The following is a 13,990-nucleotide window of genomic DNA, read 5'->3' as shown; positions in this document are numbered from 1 at the left end:
GGCACAGAGTTTCTAATGAAGAAAAGAAAAAAAGGAAAAAAATACCAAAAAAGCCTATCAGTGGATTTTCCCATAACATGATCCTGGAAACAGATGAATCATTTTTAAAGTAACTTTGAAAACAAATCCCTTTTCTTTTCCATGACATGGAAAAATCAGCCAAAACAGTTAAAGCTTTGGCAGTGTTCTTACAAATGAAATCAGATGTTGATAACAGACAACTTTAGCTGCACATTTCCACAATTATTTTCTTAAGACTTTATTCTCTCTGAAGAAAGACTATATATGCATTGAAATATTAAATGCATTGTGTTCTATATTTCAGACAGCTTTACCAAGTCCAGGCAAAATTAAACTGACAAAGATTTTTTTCTGCTATTGTATACAGGTTTCTCTAACACTGTAATACATTGTGTGTATTGTTTTCCTAGAGCTAAATGATGGTGAGAATAGGGTTAAGTATTCATGGGTAAGAATCAAGGTTAACAGGGCAGATATCCTAGTGGCAGCCTCATAGATTGTCCAACCAGGATATAAGGAAGATGGAATATTCTACAAGCAACTGGCAGAAGTCTCACAGTTGCTATCCTTGTTCTCATGAGGGACTTCAACATACTAGATGTCTTGAAAATACAACACAACAAAGAGGCAATAGTCTAGGAGTCTGGACTGTGTGAAAGATGACTTTCTGATGCACTTGGTGAGAGCCAGCTAGGGAAAGAGCCCTCTGGACTTGTTGTTTGTGAACAGAGAGGAAATTATGGGTGGGGGTGGAAGGCTGTCTTGAGCATAGCAACCATGAAATGATAGAATTTTTAATTCTTGCGGAAGGAAGGAGAGTACAGTTAGCTTGGAACTCCAGAGGGAAGACTTTGGCCTGTTTAGGAGATTGGTTGAGAGAGTGCCTTGGGAAGAAGTCCTGTAGGACAAAGGAATCTAGAAAGGCTGCATATTCTACAGGAAGGAACACCTAAAGGTTCAGTCATAGGATCATCATGCCACATGTACCTGACAACAAGGAGATCAGGCCCAGGCAGTATAATTTTATGAACGGCAGGTCCTACTTGACCAACCTGATCTTCTATGGCAAGGTAACTCACTAAGTGGATGAGGGAAATGCCGCGCTCCTGTCCCAGATCCCTTTTTGCCCCGGCTAGCTTCCCGATGGGGCGAGAGGGGCAGGTGAAACACCCTCCGCTGGACCCAGCAGGGCTTTGGAGGGTGCTTCGTGGGTTCGGAAAGCGCTGCTGAATCCCGCGGCGTGATAAGGAAGAGAGACTCTTGCTAGGGCTAAGTCCAAAGGTTATTGCAGCCCAACCGGGGCCAACAACACTTGAACAGTCCTGCTAGCAAGAGCACCTGCAAGGTGCTTGCAGCATGTTATAAACTGAGAGGGAGGGGAACCAGTCAACCAGTGGGAGTGGGCTAGGGAGTGGCTCTTGTATGGGGTGACACATATGGGAACCTATGAGGGATGGACGTGGGAGGGGCCCCAGGCCCCTGTCCAATCACCCGGCACCCAGGATGGAAGCTTCTAGGTGCATGGGAAGGGATACCGAGTGACTGACAGGGTGCCTGGGAGGGGGCAAGGGAATGACTCGGCACTTTAGGGAAGGATTGACAGATGGGGTAAGGCAGGAAAACTAGGGACAAACCAAGTGGAACATGGGGGTACATAGGAACAAACCATTACATAATAAAACCTGTACTAACACAACTCCACAGGGAAAAGCTATAGATATTGTCTATCAGTACAGTCTATCTGGACTTCAGTAAAGCCTTTGACATTTTCTCACAGTCTTCTGCTCATGGCTTGAATGGGTGTACTCTTCACTGGATAAAAAAACTTGGTAGGTGGCTGGGTCTAGAGAGTGGTGGTGAATGGTGCTACACCCAGCTGGTCATTAGGTCCACAGGGCTCAGGATTTGGTCCAGTTCTGTCCAACATCTTTAACAACACACTGGACAAGGGAACAGAATGCAGCCTCGGTCAGTTTTCAGACATCACTAAGTTGGGCAGCAGTGTTGATCTGCTGGAGTGTAGGAAGGCTCTGCAGACGGACCTGGACAGGTTGAATTAATGGGCCAAAGTCACTGGTATGAGGTTCAACAAGAAGTGCTGGATCCTGCACAACAGGATCACAACAACCCTAGGCAGTGCTACAGGCTGGGTACAGACTGGCTGGAAAGCTGGCCAGCAGAAAAGGACCTGGGGGTGCTGGTTGACAGCAGCTGAACATGAGCCAGCGTGTGCCCAGGTGGCCAAGAAGGACAGTGGCATCCTGGCCTCTACCGGAACAGTGTGTCCAACAGGACCAGGGCAGTGCTCTATAATGAGAACTGGTGCAGCCTCAAATCCTGTGTTCAGTTTTGAGCCCCTCACTACCAGAAAGATATTGAGGTGCTGAAGCATGTCCAGAGAACAGCAGTGAAGCTGGTGAAGGATCTGGAACACAAGTCTTATAAGAAGCAGCTGTGGGAGCTTGAATTGCTCAGACTGAAGAAAAGGAGGTTCAGAGATGACCCTTATTGCTCTCTACCACTTCTTGAAAGGAGGCTGTAGTGAAGTGGGAGAGCCAGTCTCTTCTCCCAGGCAACAAGTGATAGGACAAGAGGAAAAGGCCTCTAAACCCAGGAGGTTTAGATTAGATAATAGGAAAAAAAAATTCACAGAAAAGGTTGTCAGCCATTGCACCAAGCTGCCCAGGGAAGTGGTGCATTGCTGGGTCTGGGAGTATTTAAAATATGTGGCACTTAAGGACATGCTTTAGTGGTGGACTTGGCAGTGATGAATTACTTGGTGATCTTAAAGTTCCTTTCCAACCTAAATGATTCTTTTCTATTCTAAAAATAATAGCTATATTTGATGACTGAGAATGGAAACAAAAAAGCATAAAAATATGATAAAGACAAACAAATTTTGCCCATAAAAATTTAATCACCTGTGAAGACAGGCATCAGAATAGCAATATTTATTCTTGTTTGCAATTGTGTAGTATCCAGAGGCTCCAAACTGAATTTTATATACCCTTTGTGAAGGATATTATTTTTTTATTTAAATAGTAATAAGGATGCCTATCTATGAAAAGCTGTCAACATCCAAAACATGCTGTATTAAGGCACTTTTCACTTTTGATCTTATGATAGGAACAATGCCATTTACAATGAAAATATGCATACATCTAACAATCTATATCACTCATCTTTTTGCTCTCCATGTTTGCTCTCCACATAGTGAACAAATGCAAAAATAAAATATAATAGTAATTTCAACAGCTTGTACTGCATCAGTGCAAACAGGTAGATTTTAGACATTTCATTTGATACCCTGGAAGGCATGTAAAGAAATAAGTCATATCTATTTGGTAGTGTGAGAAATGTGCAAATGTTGTCTGCCTATTATCACAGTGAAATCTCCCATTCATTACAGTATTACCAGCAGAACAACAATGGCTTTAGTTCTAACACTGAAAATCTCAATTCACTGTCCATTAAGTACTTAATGGTGCTAATGGTGCTAATGCACTACAGGGATGTCACAAGAAACAAATCCATGCAATTGAATGAAATGTTTGAAATAGGATGTTTCACAAGATATAATTTCTGTGCCTCTGCAGCATTAAGCAATGCCCATAACGCTCTTTTGAGTATTTTAATGCTGTTCACATTGCAGATGTAGTTCATTTTCTAAGCTGTTACACAGCATGCAAGTCAGAGAAATGTGGTCCAAGGTTCTATTTCACTTGAGTATTGCCAATAAGTCTGGAGTCAAAATATGGCACTTGTACATAATGCTTTTTAAATAGTGGCAACATTGTAAATTATACTCTGAAGAAGGAATTTATTGTTTAATCAATCTACAAAAAGTATGTCAGTAGTATCACAAAAAAACCAAAATGTTTTATCACAGAGGAAACTAGAACAAAAATAACTTCAAATATGTTTATCAGAGAAATCTAGTACTACCAAATTCATTCAAAGCAAGGCAAGGGATTTTTACAAATAACCCCAGGGTAGTGAAGGAAGGAAAATAACTTGTCAAACCACTCGCAATCCTCTATCACCAATCCTTGTTAACTGGAGAAGTTCCAGCTGACTGGAAATTAGTAAATATAAAGGATGTAGCTGAAGGATGATTCAGGGAATAGCTCTGTCAGCCTGACTGACCTCAGTTCTGACCAAGGTTATGGAAGAGCTCATCCTGAGTGCCATTATATGGCACTTGCAGGACAATCAGGGCATCAAGCCCAGCCAGCATGCATTTAGGAAAGGCAGATTCTGCTTGAATCTTATCTTATTCTATGACCAAATGACTCACTGAGTAGATGAGGGAAAGGCAGTGGATGTACTCTATCTAGACTTCAGTAAAGCATTTGACAGAGTCTCCCACAGCATCCTCCTAGATCTCCTAGATGGGTGAATATCTCAATTAATAAAAACCTGGCTGGATGGCCAGGCTTGCAGTGTTATGGTGAATGGAACTAAATCCACTTGGTGATGGATCACTACTGGTGCTCCCCAGGGCTCAGTTTTGGGGCTGGTTCCTGTTTAACATCTTTTTTGATGATGCAGACCTGGGGATTCAGGGCATCCTCAGTAAATTTGCAGAAAACACTAAGCTGGGTGGGAGTGTTGATCTGCTCAAGAGTAGGAAGGCTCTGTAGGGAAATCTGGACAAGCACAATCAGTGGGCTGAGGACAACATGATGAGGACAAAAGGGAAGTGCTGGGTCCTGTACCCAGGTCCCAGCAAGACCATGCAGCCCTACAAGCTTGGGGAGGAGTGGCTCAAGAGCTGTTCAGCAGCAAGGGGCCTGGGGGTGCTCAGTATGAGCCAGCAGTGTGCCCAGGTGGCCAAGATCAATGGCATCCTGGCCTGTGTGAAGAACAGGGTGGCCAGCAGGACCAGGGCAGAGATCACCCTCCTGTACTCGGCACTGGTGAGGCCACACCTCGAGTACTTTGTTCAGTTCTGGGCCTTTCACTTTAAAAAGAATATTGAGGTGCTGGAGCATGGCCAAAGAAGGGCAACAAGGTTTGTGAAAGGTCTGGAAAACATGTCTTATGAGGAATGGCTGAGAGAGCTGGGGTTGTTATTCTCAAGAAGAGAGGGCTCAGGAGGGACCTCATTGCTCTATCTTTCAACCTGAAAGGAGGTTCTAGTGAGGTGGGAACTGGTCTTTTCTCCTGTGCCTGCAGAGAGGGGACCAGCTGAAATGGCCTTAAGCAAAGATAGGGGAGATTCAGATACTAGGAAAAAGAATTTCAGCATTAGGGTGGTCAGGCATTGGAATAGGTTGCCCAGGGTGGAGCCACCATCCCTGGAGATGTGTAAGAGGTGGCTGGCTCTGGATGATGTGATTTAGTGGTTTAAGGGTTCTGGGTAGTTCTGAGTTGACAACTGGACTTTATGATCTTAAGGGTCTCTTTCAACCTTGATGATTTTATGACTTTTATACGGATACCTGTTTATATGGATACCTGTTTTAGAAGTCCTAAACTAGAGTCTGAACATATTTTTCATAGCTTTTACTATAACATATTAAGTAATAAGTTATGACTTCTGGCCTAATCACATGTCACTTCTATAAAGAGTTTGCAGTCTAACTGATTAGTCACAACCGATAATGAATAGAGAAACAATACTGTGCTGAATATAAAGAGAAATTCTGGCAGCAGGACCTCATTAGACCAAAGTAAGTTATTATTTCAAATGTGTTTCAGCATCATCCTTTACTCTTTTTTAAAAAATAAATTTTAATCTACAAAGAAATTTTAATGAGAGTTTCCTGAAGTAATCAAAGCAGTGTTGAAACCTTAGCTAGAGTTCTATCACCATACCCAAAAATGCCACACTTATTAAGGTTTATTAGATTTCCAGAGGTTCAGCAGCACGTAAAAATCAGCTGTCTTGTTAACTTAAAATTTTCCATTACATAAAACTAAAACCTCTCCCATCAAGTTACAACCCATTTACTTGTTATTTGCATTAAAAAATGGAACACAAGGTGTTGAAAGGCTTTATCCTAGTTTGATGAATTCATAGAATGACTTCAGAAACTTCTGTGATTTTAGAGGGGTAGGTGAGATTTTGGGGTACACTAAATGTGTTTATTCTGGTAGTAGTTGCTTAAATCATTCCCCTTTCTTTTCATTTACCCACATTATCCTTCTAATACTCAGCATGATTCTGAAATCTGATCTGCTGGTAATAAACATCTTGATTCTATTTCCAAGATTACACCCTTATTTAAAGGTCATCTAAATTAAAAACTCATTAAAAGAAATGTCTTCCTTTGTCTTCAAACTCTCAACCCTACCCACTCCAGGCACTTTCTTCAGGCACTCTTTTTTCTGCAGGCACTCTCCACTTCTTTCTTTTTTTTTTTAGTAAAAAAGGAGCATATTTTTTCTATCTCCTTTCTAGTCTTTCTCTAATTAATGACAGAGGTAGATCAACATAGGAAAATGAAGCTGCAACTCATTCAGGCTTGATTTCTTTAGCACAAGAACAATGGTAGCAAAGACAAAAAGACAGAGAATTTACAGTTAGGTAGCATTTAAAGAAGAAATTCCCTAGCAATTTGAATATGTATTCTGTTTACAGAGTAAAGAAAGTTTCTAAATAAAACCAAGACCCAATTGGAGGATGTTCTTCCAATGACTGCATAACTAATCATTAGAAATCATAACACAAATTCCACAGAGGCCAATATTAAATTGAGTTACTGTCATGGGTGTATGGTCTTCTGGTCTATTCAATCAAATTCTGGCTGCTTAAAACCCAGAGTGATAAATTCTGTTCTTAGTTATACAGCTGTCCTCAATGGAAATGGTCAAGAATACATGCCAAGAAGTGTTTAAAGTGCAGTATATGCTTAAAGAAATGTTCATATTAATTCAGAATTTGTTATTTTTCCATATTAGAGCTATACAGTGAAAAAAAAAAATGACATCTCCATACAGCATATGCTCAATTTTTTATTATGATGGAGTTTAAGAATACTATGTTTTGCAAAGATGATGCTTTATAAGCTTGTAAAAAACCCATTTATTCAAACCATACCCCAAAACAAGACAACTGTGTAACAGTTCTCATAGCTGGTATCTAAAATCACCAGAAGCAATAACCTCTAAAAAAGAATATTTTCTTTTGTTATTTTGGTATTCATTCAACTCATAACTCTCAGCAAGTGGAGAAGCAACAAGATACAGTCAAGACACCTGAGCAGTATTTAAGTTCCAAGACTGATATTTCCACCCAGCTTACTGCTCAGAGATTTTATGATGCCTTGTATGTCCTATAGGCAGTATGCAACTGTTACCAGTTTCACCTATACTCAATAATTGCCAAAAAGCATGCCACGAAAGCCCTGAATAGATAGCACTGAAAGCACCTTAAATAGATAAGCCTTAAACAGAATCATCATAGGAAAATGTGAGGCAGAAACAAAAACTAATAGCTTCTAACCCTTATCATGCCCTCAGTAAACTAGCTGTTTAATTAAGAACAAAAACGAAATAAAGAAAATAATTTATACCAACTTTCTAGGTTTTTCTAGAGTAATTTCAACATTTTAAGAAAATATTTGCTATGGCAAATACAAACTAAAACATAGTAATTAGAAGCAGAGAAATGTCTGATGAATAATCATATTATACAAACAATATTAACCATATTTTTCTCTTTGTGGAATATGGGAAAAATTATATTCAAAATTGCAGAAATGTTAAATGTAAATATTTCTTGTAGATTTTTAATCCAAATGAAACCAACTTATTAGAGTATTTTTTGGAGCCTGATTGTAATTAAATACAGGAAGGATATTAAAATGTCCAAGAGATTTTTTTTTTAAGCCACAACAGAAGAAAGGGCACAATTGCATAATTGGAACCAAATCCAAACCCTACTTCCTTCTTATTTACCAGCATCATCTAAAGGACACTATTTAGATGCTAAAAGGTCTAAGCTTACAACTGTGAATCATCTAAAAGTCAAAAATTTCAAAGGAATTATATGACACAGGTTAAAAGTTTATAGATGAGAGATATAGAAAGTTTCTGCTCACTACAAAACCACATCCTAAGAGTTACCATATCTCTTGTTCAAAAAAAAAAAAAAGTTAGAATCCTATTTTCTTGTGGGGAAAGAAATCTTCTTTGGTAGTAATAAGTGTTTAAAACATAGAATTTGAAAGAAAGGTATATATTTTAAGATTTTTAAAAATAATATTTTTTCAGAGAACAGGGTCTCACCAATCATATGGTTCTACACAGATAACAAATATGAAACTTGCCAGGCTGTGGGATAGTTCTTCAAAAAGTTTCAGATCATTTTTGTTGGCAGCTGAATTCAGTTCAGTGCTCTTGGTTATTTGCATGTCTGTGCAGGAAATTAGTATCAAAAGCATTTTCCAGCCCTCCCCTCCACAAAAAAAAGAAAATAAAAAAAATCCTCTTGCATTTCTGCAAGGCATGCAGAAAAGTGATAGCACAGACACAGATGGACATTTAGATGCTAAGTTTTCTGTAAAAAACAAACTGAACCATTTTCAAGATTTTCTAATTACCTGAGTGACTTAACCCCTGGAGTGTTTATTCCATTCTGACATCATCAAAGTCATCAACACTGAACAACGAATATGTCTTGGCCAGGTTCACAATTTTCAGTTCAGAGGAAGGGGTGAACAAAAGATCCAACCACACTGCTATATTAGCTCAGTGCATTAAATGCTGGCAAAACTAAGTTTCACACAAGACCCTGCTGTCAAAACACTATAAATAGGGTGGTTTACTACACATAGTAGATTCCTTTTTTTCTCACTAAAAATTACTACACTTCAGTGAAATTCTTGCTGAAGGAAAAGTTATCACAATGTCTCGCTTGACCTCTAGATCCTACCATTAATCAACACCAAGAACCTAATAAACTGAAAGTCTAAAACTTTAGGTTCTTTATTTTTTTGGCAGCATCCATGAGAAACTTCAAAAAGTCCTTCTTTTTAAACATTCATCACATGAGGAAAAACTAGCTTTAGATTCCTAGCTGGGAGGTAAAACCAAAATCTTTTTGGAAACATGTATCTTTAAAGACCCTGATCACATCACAGTAATTGTCTAACTTCATTTTAAAAAGTTCATTACCATCAGAAATATTGCAAGATCATTTTACTTATTTACATTAATTTTCAAATTTGTACTACTCTTTCTTAGTAGAGACACTCCCCCTAAAGACTTATAAGTAACGACCAGTCTTACAAAAAGAAAGGAAACAGACCAAGAAACCAGATGTTCTAAGAGAGACTCAGCTGCCACTTACATTCTTCTTCATTAATTTTAACACAACTTTTTAATCTAATTAATCACGTTTTCTTTTTTTTTTTTTAATTTAGAGCCTCACCCATAAATACTTCTTCCAATTTCATACATGTTCTCATTGCAGTCTTGAGGCGACACCCTAAAATTAATTTGAATTGAAGCAATAGGGTCACCTAAAAAAAATTGCTGTTTTCTGAATAACATCTTTTATCCATATTTTGTTCCAATATACCAAATTATTTGAATTTCATTTACCCAGCACTGAAGTAAATAAAAACATTTATTTTGCAATGAGAGTGTGCATTTATGGAATTACGTCTTAATAACTTTTAGATAACTATAATTTCATAATGAGCAGGGAAAGGGTTAATGTATAAAAAAAAATAAAAAAAGAATAAGCTTTTCCTTGAATATTTAGCACTGCTTCAACTAATCACGTAGAAGACAAACACCATGCAACATGCTTTGTCCTCTACCATCTATCCAGATCTTCAATCTGTTTCTTGTGTATGCTCATGAGTGGCCTAAAGGATGATGATGCAGAAGTTCAGGTGAAAATTTTGCAACATAAGAACACTTCTGTGCATAGACAAATCTACCCTAATCAAGGAAAAAGATCAGAAAGACAAATAAGATAAAAAATAAGCTGAAATACGACCTACAGAAACACATAACTTCAGCTCTTCCTACTTTCAGCATTTGATAAAATATTGAATAATAATCAAGAAGACTTCATTAAAAACAAAAAGTCAAAAACCTAGAACAAAGAATTAAGTGCACATAGCCTTCCCAGAATTACTCTTGAAATCAATAAAAATTATCAGAAGTATTTGTATAGAATTAGAAATTAAAAAGATCAAGGAGCAGCTGCCATAATATATAACACTACCATACCATAAACATAAAACTCCCCTTCATCCATATATATAGAAAATATGTAATAAGCATTTAATACACTTCTAAAATATTTTTCTGAACTGTTTTTCTCCTAAACATTTTTTCAATACAAATACAACATTTTCAAATATATTTAAGTATAATTAAGTTCAGTTCTTACAAACATTTGTTCCAAAATAAATGAGAAGTTCTTTATTGATTTAAGCAAGGATTTCCCCTCCTGTCTGATTTCAGTAGTTATTCAGACAAAAGCAGTAGGCACTAAAACTAGAGCAAACTCAATCATTAGTCTCAATCATTGTTACCATACAATGATATAGGTGTCCAACCTCTTGCTCACACCTGGGGCAACTTTTAGCACAATGGGCACTGTCATTTCTCAACTGTACTGACAGGTATAACATGAAGAAAAATACAATTAAATAAGGATGAAAACAATGGAGTACTATAGTTGCTTTAATTAGGACTGCATACAATTTTGATGTACATTTTTAAATGTAAACAAAAATTCCTCTGTACCATGTACCCAGTTGGTACCAGCAAGTACCTACAGCAGCAAGACAACCAATTGCCTGATCATATGCAGCTCATATCAATGTCACATTCTTTTAAGAAATGATAAAGCATTGCATCAGTAGTGTTCAAATATTCAAATAAGAAAGTTAAAGTTCTCATTATATGTAGTACTTAATATATCTTTCATGATCAAAACAACTTTGCCTTTAATGCCTATGAAAAATGCTGCATCTTCAACCTTACTTCATTCTTTTGACTCCCAGAACTAAAAGGCAGACCTCCTGGATTACATTACTTTGAAACTTGGGTGATATTTTAATACTCTGGGTGATTTTGCACAAGTCATTCAGTCACTCTATAAGTAATGTTCCCCACGGCCAAAAACTTCCTTTCAACATTAGTTTCACCACTTAGGCTTGTCTCTCTCCAATTATTCACTACAACTGTTACAATCTCAGTGATATTATAAACCTTTATTAACATGTGTTTTCAAAGAACATGGCAGTCTTTTGCAAAAAATGAAAACCAAACTTAGTGCAGTAGTAACAATAACCATGTCATATAAAATGGTCTCTACCAGAGCGGCAGGTTAAGAAAATAATCGTTAATGTTAATAAAATGATCATTAATGTCATTATTACTGTTGTCACTATTTATACTAACTAATGCACATTAATTTATGTGCAAATAGTATTCTTAGGTTCAAGCATCTACACAACAAAAGGTAATTTTTTTACAACTCCTACCTGAGTTGACAGGAGATTGCAGTCAATGTATAGTCCTTTTCCTGTCTTATACCTCTGAAGTAAACCAGCCATAATTGCTCCATATGTATACAGACCAGTAGCAAGGTCTGTCATTGCTACTCCCGATCTAACTGGCTCACCATCCTAAAGAAAAAGAAAACACCCCAAAATGAAACAAGATAAACAAAACAATAAAGAAATAAAAAATTAAAAGCAAGGAAACAAGCAGACATAATACAGGGCTGAGATCCTATTGGTATGACAGGGACATGGTGGGATGACTCCTGTGACTGGAGTGTTGGAACGGAGGGATATAGGTTCTTTAGGAAAGACAGACAAAGGAGACAAAGGGACAGTGTTTCCATCTATGTCAATGACCATCTGGAGCACATGGAGTTTCATTGGGCATGGATGAAGAGCTGACTAAGAGCACAGGGAGGGCAATTGCAGGTAACATTATAATCCTGCTACACACACCCATCCACAGAGGCAGAGTGGATGGGGCCCTCGACAGACAGATCACAGTGGCCTCATTCACCAGCCCTGGTCCTCATGGGGGGCTTCAACCACCCCAATATCTGTTGGAGAGACAACAACATAGAACTACATACTGTAGGGAAAGATCAGGTTCAAGACCATCTAAGGAACCTGAAGGTGCATAAGCCCATTGGACTCAATGACATACATCTGCAGGACTCAAGGGATTTGGCAGTGGGAATGGCTAAGCCATTATCCATCATATTTGAGAAGTCATGGTAGACCTAGGAAGTTCCCATTTATTGGAAAAAGGGAGACATAACCCTCATATTTAAAAAGGGTGAAAAAGAAGACCCAGGAGACTATGGGCCACTAGTCTCTTCTTCCTTTCCAGGAGGCTTATGGAGCAGATTCTCCTGGGTGCTATTCTAAGGCACATGGAAAATAAGCAGGTGATTTGTGACAGCCAACATGGCTTCACTAGGGGCAAATTGTGCCTGACAAATTTAGTGGCCTTCTATGATGGGGTTACAGCAGTAGTACATCTGGGAAGAGTGATTGATGTCACCTACTTGGTCTTGTGCAAAGAATTTGACACCATCCCACATGACACACTTGTCTCTAAAGCATGCACTGTGCACTTGGCAGACAAGGAATTGGTTGGATAGTTTAACTCAGCTGCAGCTAGTGCAAGAAATTGGTATCTTTGAGTGACCTGATGTATAAAAACTACCACTGAAAACCAGGTATTCTTGCAGAATGTACACAAAACTGCCACTTTGTGATGCCACATAGTGAAATCATGAAGGATTTACTATGCAACTTTTTGTCCCTATATAAACATAATGCTTCAACTCACCAATGCAAAAAGAAAAGAGATAATGTTAGAGACAAGAGAAGCTAGTAAAGTCTGAATTTTGTCTAGTAGCTAAAGTCCTAAACAATTGCTACAATACTCTGACACAGGTGCCTGTCTGTTTAAAAGGCAGAACCATATTGCTTCATTCTTCTCACTCCCTTTTTCTCTCTCCTCTTCAGTCCCTCCCGAAGTCAAAGCTCAGTATTGTATTTTCCACTATATGCACTCAAGGCTTCTAGTAAGAAAACAAAAACAAATTTTTGTTTACACATGCAAATACATGTAAATTCACAACCTTCTGACTGAAGTCACTGAAAAGTTGTCTGTACAAATATCCTTTTCTGTATGTCATCCCTTTTCTAGCATCAAGGGAAGAATCTGCATGTTACATCATGTGTTTCAGAACTTGTGTAATCATTGGCATGATACATGTCCCCTCTGAAATCAATGGCAAAATGAATTTCTAATTTCAGCCCAGCTAGGCTTTTATTGTAGTGCTTCTTCTGAAATATTCTCCATTTCCTACTCAGAAAAGTTGGAGGTTAGATGATCAGATTATGACAGCAATTCCTTAATTCAAAGTCTTTTTGTTTGCTTGGGGCTTTTTTAAGTTTTTAAACTGTGAAGAAAAATAGCAGTGCAAAGCTAATGAGACTCTTCCAGAGTTCTGGCACCCAAGTAAGCCTACCATAAGACAACTTAAAATCATTACAATTGATAAATAACAACTCTTTGTCAAGTTACCATACATGTATTTAAACTAACATAGCATAAATTAAACAAAATTGATTTTACAAAATTATTCTAATTAGCCATGTCTAAACTGCTACATGTAATTATTGTAATAATAATCATCTAAATAAGATAGCAAGAATTATTTCCTGATAATTATTTTAAAAGTGTCTTGAATTCATGTAAGAAAATCTTCACCATCACTTTTTTTTTTGCACTACAACAGGATTTACACAAGTCTGATATCAAGTCATATATGTTATTATATTTTTCTTTTAAATTTTTTATTTTATTATCAATTGCATTAATAGAGCAATTCTGAAATAAAAGACAGCAGGACAATATTTTCTACATGAGATGGAAAAGGCTGCTATTTTATTCATATAATGAAATTAACTAAAAATTACAAAATCTGTATAAAATATAGCAAATTAAAAAAAATAGT

General features: G+C 37.6%; 1 protein-coding gene across 1 annotated transcript in view; it reads right to left on the bottom strand.

The window, feature by feature from the left end:
* SUGCT (succinyl-CoA:glutarate-CoA transferase) overlaps nucleotides 1-13,990 on the bottom strand; it is a 339,298-nt gene that overhangs the window by 278,371 nt on the left and 46,937 nt on the right. The window contains exon 8 of the mRNA XM_031503930.2: nucleotides 11,478-11,621. Within this exon, the coding sequence (XP_031359790.2) occupies nucleotides 11,478-11,621 (144 nt within the window). The remainder of the gene's footprint in view (nucleotides 1-11,477; nucleotides 11,622-13,990) is intronic.

The sequence above is a fragment of the Lonchura striata genome, chromosome 1, assembly GCF_046129695.1.
Source record: "Lonchura striata isolate bLonStr1 chromosome 1, bLonStr1.mat, whole genome shotgun sequence".
Lineage (NCBI taxonomy): Eukaryota > Metazoa > Chordata > Aves > Passeriformes > Estrildidae > Lonchura > Lonchura striata.
The sequence above is the reverse complement of the archived record's forward strand: the minus strand, read 5'-3'. Positions and strand labels throughout refer to the sequence as shown.